We start from the raw sequence: 15,641 nt of genomic DNA on the forward strand, positions 1-15,641 counted from the left end.
TACTGAGGAAGAAAAAAAATGAATGCTTTTGTGTTTAGAGTGTATTCAAAACTCTCTTGTTTTTTTTTTTTTTTAGAAAAAAAGGTATTCTCAACAGCAGAATTTCCTTACCTTGTTACCCAAATATTTGATTCTTAAAGAAAACAAAATAGGGAAGACTATTTTTCCACTGCCAAGATCCATGAAACTAATGAAATTCTACCTTTTTTTCCTCTTCTATATCTTCCCCCATCTTATGTTCTGATGCCTGTGTTGTTAGGGCATATAAATACCACAGGTATTAATTAGACGTGTTGTGTCAGTTCTGAGCGTTCTATTTTAAGAAAGCTATTGCTTTCTTATGGACGTGGATGTGGTGAGAGGATGATGTCCACATTGGAGACATGCCCAGAAACCATACCTTGTGGGCTGGTTCTTAAAGCAACTAGTCATGTTGTATCTAGAGAAGAAAAAAAACATGATAGATATCTTGATTCCTTGGTTATCATCTAGAAAGTGTATTCTATGCAATACCCGTCCTCCAACTAACACCAACACATAGACATTCCAAGTAACTTTATTCTGGGTGACATCAGAACTCTAACACCAGTGAGTGGACATTACAGGATGGAATATCTGTGCTTAATAAATTTAAGATAAATACAATTGGTGACATTTAGTTGTGGAATCATCTGAGTCCCATCCATGAGGCCAGAGCACACCAAGTCAAGTGATCGTCCTCAGAAGAGGCAAACATAGAGGAAGGTCCAAAAGGGAAGACGGTGGTCAGGCCATAATACAAAAGACAGTTTATGACTGCCTGACCAGAATGGAAAGAGAATCTTTCTGTGCCTCAGGGAGAAAGTGGTTAGTGGCAGCCCAGGTTGTAATTCTGAATACATGTTCATGAACTTACTTGATGTTATATAGTGGCTATATAGTACTTTTACTAAAACAATAATTTAGTAGATTTATGTTCAAAGAACCCAGTGCCTATTTATTCATTAATGCAGCAAATATATATTTATTGAACACCTTCTATTCCTAAGCACTGTTGTGGGCTCTGGGGGTAGAACAAGAATAAAAAGTCCTTATCCTTAAAGAGCTTATGTCCTAGTAACTGACTAAATTTTGCAAATAATTGTGTAAAGAATTAATGTGGATTCTAGCCAAAAATAATTTTCCCTTTTACATGTGTTCGTGTCTGTCAAATTTGCCTTAATTCATTTCCTGAATAAAGAATTATCTTTAAAAAATACGTTTTAGGGGCGCCTGGGTGGCACAGTGGTTAAGCGTCTGCCTTCGGCTCAGGGCGTGATCCTGGCGTTCTGGGATCGAGCCCCACATCAGGCTCCTCCGCTATGAGCCTGCTTCTTCCTCTCCCACTCCCCCTGCTGTGTTCCCTCTCTCGCTGGCTATCTCTGTCAAATAAATAAATAAAATCTTTAAAAAAAATACGTTTTAATAGAATAATCATAACCATCAATTATAATTTGTATCATCTTTATATATATTGCATAAATTTCAAAAATTAAATAGAAATATTTTATTTTTCTGGAAATCCTTCTACTTATGAAAGTAAAGATGAGCCTCATGTCTCATTAATTGATACATTTGAGATTTTTCTTATTCAGGAACTTGACTGTACAGTTACCATGTAATTCTGTCCAGAAGTCATTTCTTAGGTTACTAAATCATTATTTGTTGGTGTCCATCTGGGTTATGAATATCCCAAGAATTCTGGATTTAATGTCGCATAAGACAACAACAACAACAACAAGATATCACAGTAATGCCATGAAATCATTTTAAATAGTAGGGAAGGGATGTCAAAAGTTATCGGTTCTATAGACCTGTGTGTTTAGAAATGAAAATACTGAGGCAGAGTGACTTTCTAAGGCCTAGAATCTGTCTTCTGGTCCTTAGGCCATGGGTTTCTCTACCACTCCGCACAGGTTGATTTTCTCCACCATCTTACTAGGCTGTGGACTTGACAGAAGCGCATTAAGAAGGCTGTAAACGGCGCATGCTGCCCTGCCTGACATGAGTGTTCTCAGGGCACTGCTCCTAACCCTCGTGGCCTGTCAAATGCCTGATGTCTGTGTTGCCCCAAGCAGCTGGCTCCAGTTCTCACTTACACTGCGGTTCAGCTAAATCTCAGCAGGCAGATGACTTTCCGGTTTTCAGTAATGGAATAAGGATTACCTGAGGTCCTTAGTTGATATTAGTTAACTTTCTGAATTTTGTAAGGTATCGATAAACATTTACACAATGATACAAATATTTCCTGAGCACTTACTAGGTACCAAGAGTGTGTTAACTTCTTAACACATTTCAGCTCTTTAATTCTCACAGCGTGTCAGGTGAATAGTCTTCTGAGCCCCATTTTACAGAGGGAGGGTGGTGCCGGGAGTGATGGGGCTAGTCGGCATTAGGAGTGGAATCCAGCTCTTCAGTACTTTCAGGAAAACATCTGACTTAATATTGCCTTATGTGGCAGCTGGAGCCACAGACCCAGAGAATTTAGATGATCTCTTCAGGATTGTAAGAGAGTGGGGGGATGGGAGGGTGAGGGCAAGTCACACTTTGTACACAGCGCTGCTCATTTTACAGTGCAGATGCTCTTAGAATGGCTCCTCCTGCCAGGCTAGGTGCATTCTTAATATAGTATTTATCTTGTAATTAAAAAATAATTTGTATATGTAGAGAGTCGGTTGTTTTCAAAGATAATATATATAGACATTTAAAATTTCCTTTGACAAAGCTATCCTATTTTTTAAATAGCTGTTTGATTTCTATGGTAATGCTAAATGTTAAGCCAACCTATTTTTACACTTATTGGTAGCAGTGCTTTTATTCGTAATGTGAGGTCTTTGGCTCTCTGGTGCAGACTTGGTATTTTCATCTGCCTATTATGCGTGTTGCATTGTGAGATTCAAAAAAAAAAAAAGTCCATGATATTAAACAGTGATTCATTCTCTATCATTAAGGCAGATAGACCAGCTAGGTCTGACAATGCAGTGAAGCTCATTTGGCAGCCTTTTTTTTTTTTTCTAACTTTATTTTGTCCAACCTGACAATAATGTCACAGACAAGAAAAATTAAAATTGCCTTGTTGACAGTGTAATGATATCAGTTTTCCTTTCTAGAAATTAAACAAAGTAAAAATCCTAACAGTAACTTTCCAGGGGTCAGTTATGCTTTTAGAAAAATGACTAACAAGTTCTCGAGGCTTTGTTTTCAAGATGAATCTTTCCGTTCTGAAGTATTTAGTTTTGTGTTTTTGAAGTGGGGTATGGATAAGAGAGTCCATTTAATGAAAGTCAGAGTTGACTCATCTTTTTTTTCTCTCCTTCTCCCCCAGCTCTTTCTCTTTGTTGTCTGGAACTTTGAGCTCTACATGATACCACTGGTTTTGTTGTTACTATTGACATGGAACTACTTCTTGATAATATCAGGGAAAGATAACAGGCAACGTGATACAGTAAGTTTCTGCTTTCTTATTTGTATGTGTTTTTGTTCTTATTCCTTGTCCCTCTGACAAGATCAACATTGATTTATTTTTACAAACCAGAGATTCTGTTTATAAATACTCGAGTTTGGAGGAAAGTTTTAATCCATTCAAAACTAACAACTCTTTGGTCCTAACATAAGAGGAAATATTCACCTATTTCAAACATGACTCCTCTTGGTGGGAACTAAAATCAAAAGCATACCAAAGAATGAGCTGTGACTTTTAATTATAAATGGGTTGTTTCAAATGAATATTTCTTTTACTCTCCTTATTTGTTTTTATATCTTAATCTTGAGTTAAGACATATCATAAAATTATTTATGATCAGACCAAATGAATGCATTTTATTTAAGACATTTTTTTGTAGTCTGTCATTGGAAGGAAGGAAAGATTGATGATTTGTTGGCCTGCAAAAGTGCATGAAGTACCTTAATTCAATGAACATTCACTGAACAACAGCAAATATCTGTCTTTGTGTCAAGGGTGTATCAGGATTACCAGCTCGAGGATAAAGAGCCTTCATTTAACCTAGGGAAAGTTATACTGAGCCCACCTGCCCTCTCTGGCATTTTTGAAAGTTTTTAGAATCTATAAGACCACTTCTCTCTCAAAAAGAGTTTTAGAATGAGAAGCAGAAGCTAGCCACATTATAATCATATCTCTTGTTCTCCTGCCAACTTTCATTCCCCTTAGATTATCTCAGTCACTACACCCTTGGTGAACATACGACTTCAAAAACCTTTCTGATATATAAATGAATGGGAGGAAGGTGTCTTCTCCAAATAGGATATCTGCAATTTGATAACTTCATAGATAGCTATTGAGAAGAATGTAAAGGTTCGTCAATGTGAGATTCTTTTTGGTTGCCATTTGTCTTCATCAGATTACATTTTTTTTTTTCCATTGAGGGTCTACATTTGATTTATAATCAGGAGTTCTTGCCATCTACCATGTCCATAATGGTGCAGGAACCAAAGTTATCTGATTTTCAGTTTAATAGTATTATATAATATTTCATTATAGTAGCATCATAATGTTTGCACAGACACACCTGTGACATAAACCTTTTCCCTTTTAAATAACTCAAGCAGGGGTGCCTGGGTAGCTCAGTCAGTTAGGCATCCAGCTCTTGATTTTGGCTCAGGTTGTGGTCTCTAGGTCCGGAGATCAAGCCCCGAATTGCATTCCAGGCTCAGTGCTCAGTCTGCTGAAGATTCTCTCTCTCCCTAGCCCTCTGCCCCTCCCCCCACTCACATGCACAAGCACAGCATGGTCTCTTAATTCATTAATTAATTAACTCAAGCAAAATACACTTCAATTGGTAATACAAGCTGAATATACTTATTCAGAATAATTTTATCATCAAAACAGAAAAAATCCTGATGCATAGCCACCAAGTACATGTCATGTTGCCAACAACACACCATGTTTATTTTCCTATTTTATTTGTATATATTCCTCTCTTGTGATTGTATATTTGAGGGAGGGGACTCTTTATTCATCATTGTACTTGCCACTTTATCTAACAAGTGTCTTGCAAATCTGAAGTGTTGAAAACATTTTTTGTAAGGTTTATCAAACCCAACATGAGATTGTTAATAGAGATTTTAATGGTTAGGCAGTATCAACAGACAAGAAGTTATTATTGGCAAGGATTTTATGGATATATATTTAAATTGCACACTGAGAGACAAGCCCCAAATGCCATAAGCACTGGTGTCATGGGGACTAATAGGTACTTTTGTCAATTAATCCAGGATGTTTTCTTTAAGAAAATGGGACTCTCTCAGACAATTGCTTTTTTGTGCCATTTATTTCAGGGAGATTGTCGAGAGAGAAGAATATCTACTTTTCATTCAGTTGCCTTGAGACAAATTTGCAAATAAGATTATTTGCAAATAGGAAAAAGTGGTAATTTAGTTTCAGCTTCTTAATCCTATGAGGCGGCTTATCGTCAATATTTAGTCATTGGTTTGAGTATTCATACTGAAAAATTCTGTAACTATAGATTTGCTTGTTATCTTCTCCAGAATATACCTGCCTTGGCTGGAAAGGTCCACTTGTAGAGGGGAAATGGTAACATATAATATATCCTCTTGTGCTTACGATTCTTTAAGAATTTTTATAACTATTGAAAAGTTAGACTATGTGAATTTCTCAACTGCTCTTTTTTTCTTCAAAATATAGTTCCAAAATTGTTATTTACCGGATCTTTTAGGCACATGTCTAACAGAGCTTCCCCTTTACCCACGGACATTGGATTCCTCAGCACAGCGCACTGTGGAAGAGTCTATAGTCCAGGTTTTCTTTTCTTTTTTTTTTTTTTTTTAAAGATTTTATTTATTTATTTAACAGAGATAGAGACAGCCAGCGAGAGAGGGAACACAAGCAGGGGGAGTGGGAGAGGAAGAAGCAGGCTCACAGCGGAGGAGCCTGATGTGGGGCTCGAACCCAGAACGCCGGGATCACGCCCTGAGCCGAAGGCAGACGCTTAACCGCTGTGCCACCCAGGCGCCCCTATAGTCCAGGTTTTCATGGAACACAGGCTACATATACTCCATAACTCTCAGTAACTACCTTTTATTTGGCCAAAACACACTGTCCACACGGTCTGTTCTTCCTGGACACCAGGGCAGCAATCACAACACGTCATTCAGTTTTCTATGCAGTGGCTCAGCTGAGACCTTATATAACTCTTAAATTCATTTTGCCTAATTATGTATCTTCTCCCATACCTAGCTATGCATTTGAACTTGTTCCTTTTGAAAACAAGCCTGGATTAGACCTTGCTGGTTACAGATTATACACACGTCTATACATATACCTATGTATACATATGTACACACATTATACACATACACATCTATACGTATACCTATGCATTCATGTACCCATACATACATATAAATATGTAAATCAAGGGAAAATATTGGTAGGGGCTGCCATGCTTTGTCTAATTGACTACTCCATAGTGCATAGCACCGGAGGAATGGTATTTTGCCCTAAGTCCTTATTGCTATCCCCAAAAGCATGCAGAACCTTTCAACATGTGTGAAAACTTTAGGCAATCTCTGAAGTGCATTAATCACCCCACTGCGTGATTCCAGAAACTTTCCTCTTTTAAAAGAGTGAGAGAAGGAGGGAGGGTGGGCGGGCAGGCAAATTTTCTCTCATAAAAAAAATCATTTGTACATTCAGCTGAGAACATTCAATTAGGATGAAAATGATAAAAGAAAAACAAATCAAATTGACCTTGAGCTTTGTATAGCAAGAGAAAAAAGGGAATGACATTTCCATGACATAATAAGTTGAAAGACAAAAGAAAACACTGTGAAAGATGAAAAGTTCGTAGATGGGTAAAAATTCTGTCTTCACCATATGGGTTGATAGTTGAGATTAAGACTAAAATAGGAAAGGATTTCTTTGTGTATTTGCTGTTTATTACGGAGACCATGTCCTTTCTTGGATACTTAAGATCGCAGGAGCTAAAACCCCACCTTTTCCCTACCATGGTGCCTGTTCTGGTTTAATGAGAGAAATGAGATGTAATCCTTGCCGAGGAAGTTATGCTGCATTTAATGAGCTGAACCCTTTGAGGACGGGGTGAGGAAACAGCCGGTCCTGAGGCTAATGCCATAGACTCAGAGGTGCACAGGAGAAAGAGGCGTGGTCAGAAATGGTATCTCACCTCTGCTGTTTCCCAATTGGACTTGTCAGAAATAAGCACTCCTACATCTGAATCTACCTACACTCACACCGTGACATTAAAATTTCTGGCATGAGAATTGTTAGGCTTTTCCGGGGGCGGAAAAAAAAAAACTTTAATAAATACGTGCTTCGTTGAGAAATGTCTCTGGCATGAAGGGGTTATAAAGACAGCAATGTCATACTTGTCTTGGTTTGAGCTGTCACTCCAAAACTTGAGGAAAACTCCCCCCTCCCCACAGTGCCCATTAGGCTTGTACCAACTATCCACATTATAGTTACCGTGGACTGAAATTTTTCAAGTAAAAGAGTAGATGCCAGGAAGTTGTCTTTCTTTGGATTTAAAAACCACTGAATCCTCATTACACCCTGGGCACCCCATTAGGCGTTTTGTCTCATCATGACCTTCATCTCACCCCTAGGAGAGAGAAGCTGATTTTATCAGCCCAGCCAATGGGTTGGGTCCTCCTAAGTCAAGGGCCGCCCCGTCTCTTCCTCTGTGGCAAGCAAGGGAACATGCTTTGGGTGGAATGAGCACACTGCAAGAGCCCTTCCTTGAGAGGAAGGAAGCAAGTCTCAGACGAGGAAAGACCTGGGTTGACCCCCGCCCCAGGGGACGGGTGTCATATTACTACTTTACAAACAGGGAAAAGGGCCAGAGAGGTTCAATAGCTTACCCAAAGGCACACAGTTAGAAAAGGCATGCAGTTAGAAAGTAGCAGAATGGGTACTAGAGTCTGTCAGTCAGTCTAAAGTTTGTACCTCTAACCACCGGTCAAGTGCATTACTCTTGAGACTGTATTTTGATACATCCCATGTCTTCCTGGGCACCTTTAGAGCAAGTTTCTCCCTTGAGTTTCAGAAGAGCTAATAGCATTAACTGCACCATCAAGCACACAGATTGATGGAAAACCCTCACTACCCCCACTCCACTTCCGTCCTCCATATCCTCCTTGCTTTCAGGGAACTGGAACAGATATTCATTAAACAACTTTATGTATCAGGTATCCTGCTAGACCTTTTGAGACACATCATCTATTTTAATTCTTTACAATAACTTTATCAAGTAGATTATTCTAAATGGTTTTATCATCATTTTACAAACGAGGAAATTCAAAACCAAAGAAGATAAATAATGAGCTCCATGGAGGAAGTGGGATATGAACCCAGCTCTTCCCTCTTCTGAAACCCAGGCTGTTTTCATGGTATATGCTTGGCCATGCTTTTCCCAAGGGCTTACTTTCTAAGTGTCGAGAGCCTTATGTGGAATCCCAGGTATCCCCCAAATCCTTATGAGGTTCCCAGTGACCTCTCAAGAATTGGGCATGGGGCCCCTATTTGATCCCAGGTGACCCCACTGATTTCAAAATTGTTCATGACCTGTAGGACTACCTTCAGTCCTACAGGTGAGCATGGATGGGAAGAGAAAACAAAGCTGAGAATCCTTCACATTAGTGAAAAAAGTCTTTGAATTATTTTTGACATACAAAAATTCTTCAAGAGGTGTTTTTTAATTACGCTTTAAAAGAACATTCAGTTTCACTGTCATGATATTCCTCCCACATAGCAATCTCACTTGCCTAATCAATGGAGGCATTAAAAGACTGAAGAGTAGGGTAAATCAATGAAATCATTCTCTGATTCACGATCTGACTGTGACACAAATTGAGCCAAAGTCTGCTTTGCTAAAATACTTTAGTAAATACTGAAATGTGTTGTTCGCTTCCTCAAATGGCAAAGCCCTCAATTCTGCTATCCCCTTTAGAATGGTACTGGATATTGTTGTTGGATCTGTTCCAATTAGGCCCAGAGTACTTATTTCTAGAAACAAACCTTATGAGGGTAGAATGTTCTTTGCTGCTAGAAATGCTGGTGATGGGACAACTTGGGATGGCCCACCAAATACAAGCCAGCCAAGAAACATCTGCTTGTTTGACTTGAGTTCCTGTGAATCGAATAGATTTATCATTTTCTCAGCTAGTTTCAAAGAAGTCCATGGTGCACTATTTGAATAAATAGAATATTGAAAAAGCGAAATATTGCTAATATCTAGAGGCTGGCCAAAGTGGAGCGGAGAAGAGAGGACTCCATAAGCAAAGCACTTTGAATGTACAGTTAGACCTTCTCTACTTCAGTACTTGATCATTCACGGAAAGTAACATAGACCACAAGCCTCCTCTGTTTGCATCTCAGTACCAAAAAAGACCACATACTTGCTCTTAACAGAAGCAGCACTGAGTCATACAGCCTGTAAACACATCTAAAAATGGATGATCACTTTTTTCTTCTTCCTGCTTGTTTCAACAGCAATTTTCTCAATTTTTTCAGAAGGTCACCAGCTTGCAAAAATCTGAGAAGGACCATGAAAAGAACCAGACCTTTCGTTTTCTAACACCGTCACTACCATAAAAAAAAAAAAAAAAGTAGAAACCAACAGCCAATCAGATGTCAGTAGGAAAGTTCATCCCCCTATGACTCCTCTTGAAGCTGTTCACCAACAGCTTAGCTGTGCCAGATAATCGCTCACTGTACAGATTGATGTCCCCAGACATCAACGATTATCACCTCATCAGGCTCTGGACATTAACCAACAGATACCACAATTTTTCCCCACTGCTCAAATGTCCCCCTCCTGACCACCATGCTATTTACCTTAGTCTTGGTGGATGAAAAGGCCTTCTACCCTGCAGATTTCTCTCAGACTCCAGCCCCTGAAGCTCTCTAAATTCACCCCAATTTAGGTTTGCCGGATGTAGCAAGTAGAGATACAGAGGCCTAGTTAAATTGGAATTTCAGATAAACAGAGATGTTTATCCTAAAATAATACTCATTATTTATCTGAAATTCCAGTGTAACTAGATGTTCTGCATTTATTTGGCAACTTTATCAGCTGCACCTTGGTGTTTTGTTTTTGTTTTTGTTTTTTTACCTCAAGAGCTTTAAGAAGGTGGTCTGTTCTGATTGTCTGGCTACTTTGGTCTTTCTCCAACCTCTTCAAGCATGGTATAGAAGACTGCCTTGTCAGCAGGTCCCATCCGAACCATGGATAGATTCAGCTTTACCTCCTCTGTATTCCAGCAGACTTATTTGTATGTTTTTTTGTTTTCAAGGACAGAATATTTATTGAACAATAGGTGAGAGTACTGGGTAGAAGCAGGGGGAGTCACAAAAATGAACCAGAGGGTGCCACTGCTCTTTCGTCCTCTCTTTGACCGTGAAACAGCTGTTCACCGTTTGGGAGAGCAGGAGACCAAGGTTATGCCACTTGCAAAGACTCACACAGCAAGGCTGGACCAGAACCCAGTTCTACCTGGTTCCCAGGCCAGCGTTCATCCCTGTCCTCCCCTTCCTCGGGCACCCTTTCAGCAGGCCCTGAAAGGGCCAACACTTGGTCTGGATAGCACAGTAAGAGGCAGGGAAGGAAGGAATGATGCCTTTCTCATCATACAGATGTAGAAACTGAGGTCCAGGATAAGTTGGTAACCTCTGCAGAGCCAGTCAGTTTGTGTGGGACAGACATGGTGGCCGAGGGAGGGGCAGCGCAGGCCAGGCCTCCAACTTCGTAGAAGCACACACGCTGGGCCAGCTCCGAGTTGTCCTGAAAGGCACGTGCGCTGCCGGGGGCGGCCGTGCGGGCTGGCACAGTGTGTGGTGCGATGCCGGGACAGGTGGCTGCGGCTCCTGAAGGGCTTGCCCGACGAGCCGCACAGGAAGGGCTTGACGTGCAAGTATGACATATGGCGGCTCTGCAGCCGCCTCACTCACTCCGAGGCTCCTCCTCTAGCTGCACCGCCAACTCGTGGGGGTCCTTGATGGCCTTCAGGAGGAGCAGGGGGTGTCCTGGCCCTGGAGGTCAAGGCCTCACCACCGCCACCAGGGGGCGGTGAGGCGGGCGCGGGGCGGGCAGGGGGAGGAGCAGCAGCAGCAGCCGCCCCGCCGCCGCCTTCCCCCTTGGGGGAGAGGGAAGCTTTGAGGAACGGTGGATGTGGGAGACCGGGGCTGAGGGTGGCCCGGCTGGTGGCTGCGTTGGGAACAGCAATATCCGGAGCAGAGGGTGTTTGTGGCTTCCCAGATAGTGATACATTCTCTCTATGCCTTCTATTCTTTTCTCAAAAAATAAATTTACTAAAGTAAATGTGTGTTTTTCGTCAGGCATATTTTGTTTTTTATGAAAATTGGATCACATTAAGTGTACTGTCAGTACACCCACTTTTTATAGCAGCACTATCTAGAAGTTTCCCTTAAATCACTGGGAAACCACATGATTTTTAGTGACTGCACAGTTTTCACCATGTGACTACTTAATTTTTCCTCAAGCCATCGTATTAGACGTGTTTCAGAGGTTGTTGCCATCTCAGATAATGCTGTGGATAAATCTTTGGACCAAATCTTTGGTCAGGTCTCTGGTAATGCCCTTTGAGGCAATCATTGTAGGAGAATTTCTGTGTCAGAGTTTGTGTGCATTTTGAGTATTTTTGGTTTACTTAAATTAATACTAATTTGCCACCCGGTAAAATTATAATATTTTATGTATATATTCCTGGGTAACCACCTAGCATTTTTATCATTTTCTCTGGAGAGCCATCTCTGACTTCCCTCCCACTCTTGCCCCCTACCACCAGCCTACCCCTGCCGACACATACCCTCAGAGGGTAGATAATCTCGCCCCTCTGAGACCCCATATCCCTCTCACTGTATTGTAATAGTAACCTCACTGTGGGTCTTCGTTACCAGCCTGAAACTGTTCTCATTGTATCTGCATTTGTGTATTTAATCCCAGCACGGAGCAAGATGTCTCAGACGTGGCAGTGTAGTAGTTGCTCAAAAAAATGTTTGATGAATGAAGAAGTATTTTAGTCTAATCTTTATTTCCAAGTCAAAAATTGTCTAATTTTTATACGTAACTATTTCCATTCAGTGAAAGCCTGTCGAACATCTACAGGCACAGTGCTAACTGTTGTTCAAAGATGATTAAGACAGGGTCCTTGCCCAGGACAGTTTGTGGTCTAGTGAGGGAAACAAACGACTGAATCAAGGGCATGAATATAACAGGTGCAGTAAGAGACGTGTGTACGGGATATGCCGGGTGTGCAACCAAAAGACGTTCAGATCACCCCAGACGGCTGTGCATGTGCTGCGTAGTAAAGAAAGGGGTCTGTTTACCTGTGACCACTGCTCTCGTTCCATCCTTCAGTCTGTCCCTTTCACTCCATAACTCCGTGTGTGCCTTTCATGCTTCTTCAGTTTATTGACTGTCTCTTTACTCTCTTCTCAGACTGTAGCTAAACTTCAAATTGGAAAGATAAAATTGTAGAACGCTAGAAGATGAGTGTCACCTGTACGTGACATGTCTGTTCATATAAAGAAAGATGTAAAGGAAAACATTTCTATTTTTAAAAGTCAATTTACTAAAGACCCTCCTCACTGGAGGGCACACTTCTTGCTTTGGATCTGTGAGGACTCAAGAAAGAATTTAAAGTTAGTGGTAGCCACCATACAGGATGCTCACAATTACTCTCCTATTTTGCCTAAGTCCTTTCCAACTTGCTCAGAGTCTCCAAAGATGCATGTGAGACTATAACAAGGTAAAGAGGTGAGCTCCATTCTTCTAGAGGTTGTCTGCCCTGAAATCTAGCTCCTTTTCCACTAAATGAACTATCTTGGCAACCTTGAAAGAAGCCTGAAGGTCTTGCCCCCATATTACTCATTTTCTCTTATTTGGGCCCCAGATGATCCCTGTAGCCCCCAGAAACTCCTTGAAAAACCAGCTTCCTAAAATCCCTTCAAAGCCTCCCTTGTATCCAAAGAATTCGTCGTGTAGATGATCTCTAAAGTATCCAACCCAAGCATTTACCTGTATGTCAACCAAATGGTTTAATTGTCTCCATTCTTCCAAAAGGTCTGCCCCCATAATTTTGTCATTTCTATAATTGAAGAGGGAGATGGAGAAGAGGAGGAAAAAAGGGTACTCACAATTTTGGTCTCAGGGTGGCTGTGTTATTCTTACTCTCACTATTTTTAGTGATAGCTTATTTGTTCTTTCTGAATGATTTTGCATTCTCCTTGTAGCTAGCCAAAATTCTTTCAAACTTTATGGTGAGGGAGGTAGGATATAGGGCCAACAGAAGCTCCTTGTGGCTGACTCATGACCCCATGACTAGTTTGCATTACTAGTCCTGAGCATTATGCCCTTCATAATGAATGGTGTTGGCACAGGGTTTCCTATGATATTTGTGGAGAGTTTTTTGTTTCTGGTTCAGAAAGGTGATAAGAACGTACAAGACCTCAATTAACAAACTAAAAGTAGAAACCAAATGGTATGTCTTTATCTGCTTGTGGAAGATGTTTGTAAATCAGAACTCTGATAGGGATCCAGTAATCTGAGAGTTTTGTATTTATTTATTTATTTATTTTTAGTGTTATGTGATATACATTTATCAAGAGCATGCAACTTTAAAGTCTTTCCACCGTCTTTTACATAGAACTGTAATGGTACATGTAGGTAACCAAACTAAAATATGCCTTCAAGGGCATTTCCTGTCATTTGGTACTGAATTTATTCTATCATGCAAGAAAAAAATAACTATCATATCATATCATTTGTTTAAAAAAATAACCAAATATTCCATTAACATGCTTAAATGAGAGAAAGTCAGTTCATGTAAAAGTTTCCAAGTGAGTTACACTCCAATGGCAAGCCTCAAAAACATCTTAAAAATGACTGTTACCCCAACTCATTTCCAGTTGGTAGAGGTTAAAAACGCAAACTTTGAAATTAGGAAGACCTGGGATTTAATTCCAGACCTTCCTCTTGTTAGCCATGCAAATTTGTTCGTTCCCCTGAGCCTCAGTTTCCTCACCAATAAGACAGGGATAATACCCACCTTGCTGAGGTTTTGTGGCGATTAAAGAGACAACATACTGTGTTAAGCATACAGTGCGGGCTCGGTAGAGGACAACTAGGCGCCTGCCCGTGTAGAAAACAGGACAAACCAGTGTGGGTACAGTGAGGGTTTAGACACGTCACTTCCTTTTTTGAAAAGTTCCCTTGTAAGTGCTCTTGAAGCGGATGGTTTTCCACGACCATCAGTCTTGGTTTTAAGCTTGTATGTAAAGACAGTGGCATTGCCACAGAAAGATTTCCTGTGTCTGTAATCCCCCTGCTATGTGCATGGAAATCCCACAAAAATAAAAACGGTATTTTTATCAGGAAAAAAAAAAAAAGCAGATGAAAATTTGACCAGTCCTCTACAGATGAAAACTTCTTGGTAACTGAATTTTACAGAAATACCATAAATAAACGCCGTTTTCCAGATCATACCAATAGATATTTGAAAGAAACATTTTTCTTGTTTATTGCAATACAAACCTCCACCAGGCACAAGGCATAAAGACAAAGGCCGGCAGCACTCTGAGCAAAGAACAGGGCATTTTCCTGAAACTGTCTTTGAGACCAAAAGCACAATACTCCTTCCTGACTGCCTCTCTCTGGATGTCGCCTAAGAGAAGGAGAAAGGTAAACCTGCACTAGCATACCAGGCCTGGGCACGGGGACTAATTTTAATAAATCAGAATAGAACATGAAAATGTCAACTTAATCAAGCATTTAAATTTTATTAATCAAGCCTAATTTTTATGAGTGCAAATAATCACTGAAGCTGGACAAATTTGTTCTCGATTGCATCAGAAACATAATTTTAATATTTAATGGACTGATGAATTTAAATGGAGAATTATCTTTATGAAACATGCTCTTCATAATTTGCCATTAAATGAGAAATAAAAAAAATCAACATAAATCTTACATAAAGGTTATTTAACTAAATGTTGGTACTATAAATATTATAAATGCATTATGCACTAATTTAGCAATCATACAGTACACTACATAAAGCAGAAATGATAAGTGGACCAGGCAAGCTTTTCCTAGAATATAGAGCTCTTGTGTTATATTGTGGGAAGCTCGTGATAAAACGGTTACGGAGGTTTTGTGTGAGGTTTCGTGAACATTCTTTTCATTCAGGCTTTTATGCTGCAATTCACCATACACCATAGACATTCTTTCCAGTTCAAATGTAGGTCTAAACCCACATGGGCTTTCTTTTGTGAGGTGATTATTCTTTACAAAGAGAGAGAAAAAATATTTTATCATTATTATTTATAGAAAAGGGATATAAAGAAGAAAACTAAAGTTTTCGGACTATATGATTTTTTGACATTCAAAACTCAGTCTATTTTTAGATTTTTCTCACATAATGTTCTCAGGCCTCGAAATATTCTAGGCACGAGAAGAACAGAAGAAAAAGAAAGTCAAATTAGTGTCAGAATATTTTTCTCTACAAATGTCCACCGATTCCCCTCACCCCTTCCATTATCTCCAACCTACTGCTTCACATAGGGAGTAGCTGTGAATTTCTGTGAAAAGTGAATCAAGCCTAGCAGA

General features: G+C 40.0%; 1 protein-coding gene across 10 annotated transcripts in view; it reads left to right on the top strand.

Moving 5' to 3' along the window:
* Positions 1-15,641, top strand: part of MCTP1 (multiple C2 and transmembrane domain containing 1) — a 501,045-nt gene that overhangs the window by 406,374 nt on the left and 79,030 nt on the right. For 5 of the 10 annotated variants that reach the window (XM_045796258.2, XM_045796259.2, XM_087861972.1 and 2 more), the window contains 2 exons: positions 3,344-3,463; positions 14,577-14,714. The exons of 2 other annotated variants lie outside the window; for them this stretch is intronic. In XM_045796258.2, the coding sequence (XP_045652214.2) occupies positions 3,344-3,463; positions 14,577-14,714 (258 nt within the window). The remainder of the gene's footprint in view (positions 1-3,343; positions 3,464-14,576; positions 14,715-15,641) is intronic. 3 more of the 10 variants (XM_045796260.2, XM_045796262.2, XM_045796263.2) reach the window with 1 other exon arrangement.

The sequence above is a fragment of the Ursus americanus genome, chromosome 5 (assembly GCF_024610735.1).
Source record: "Ursus americanus isolate L20-20 chromosome 5, mUrsAme1.1.p, whole genome shotgun sequence".
Taxonomy (NCBI): Eukaryota; Metazoa; Chordata; class Mammalia; order Carnivora; family Ursidae; genus Ursus; species Ursus americanus.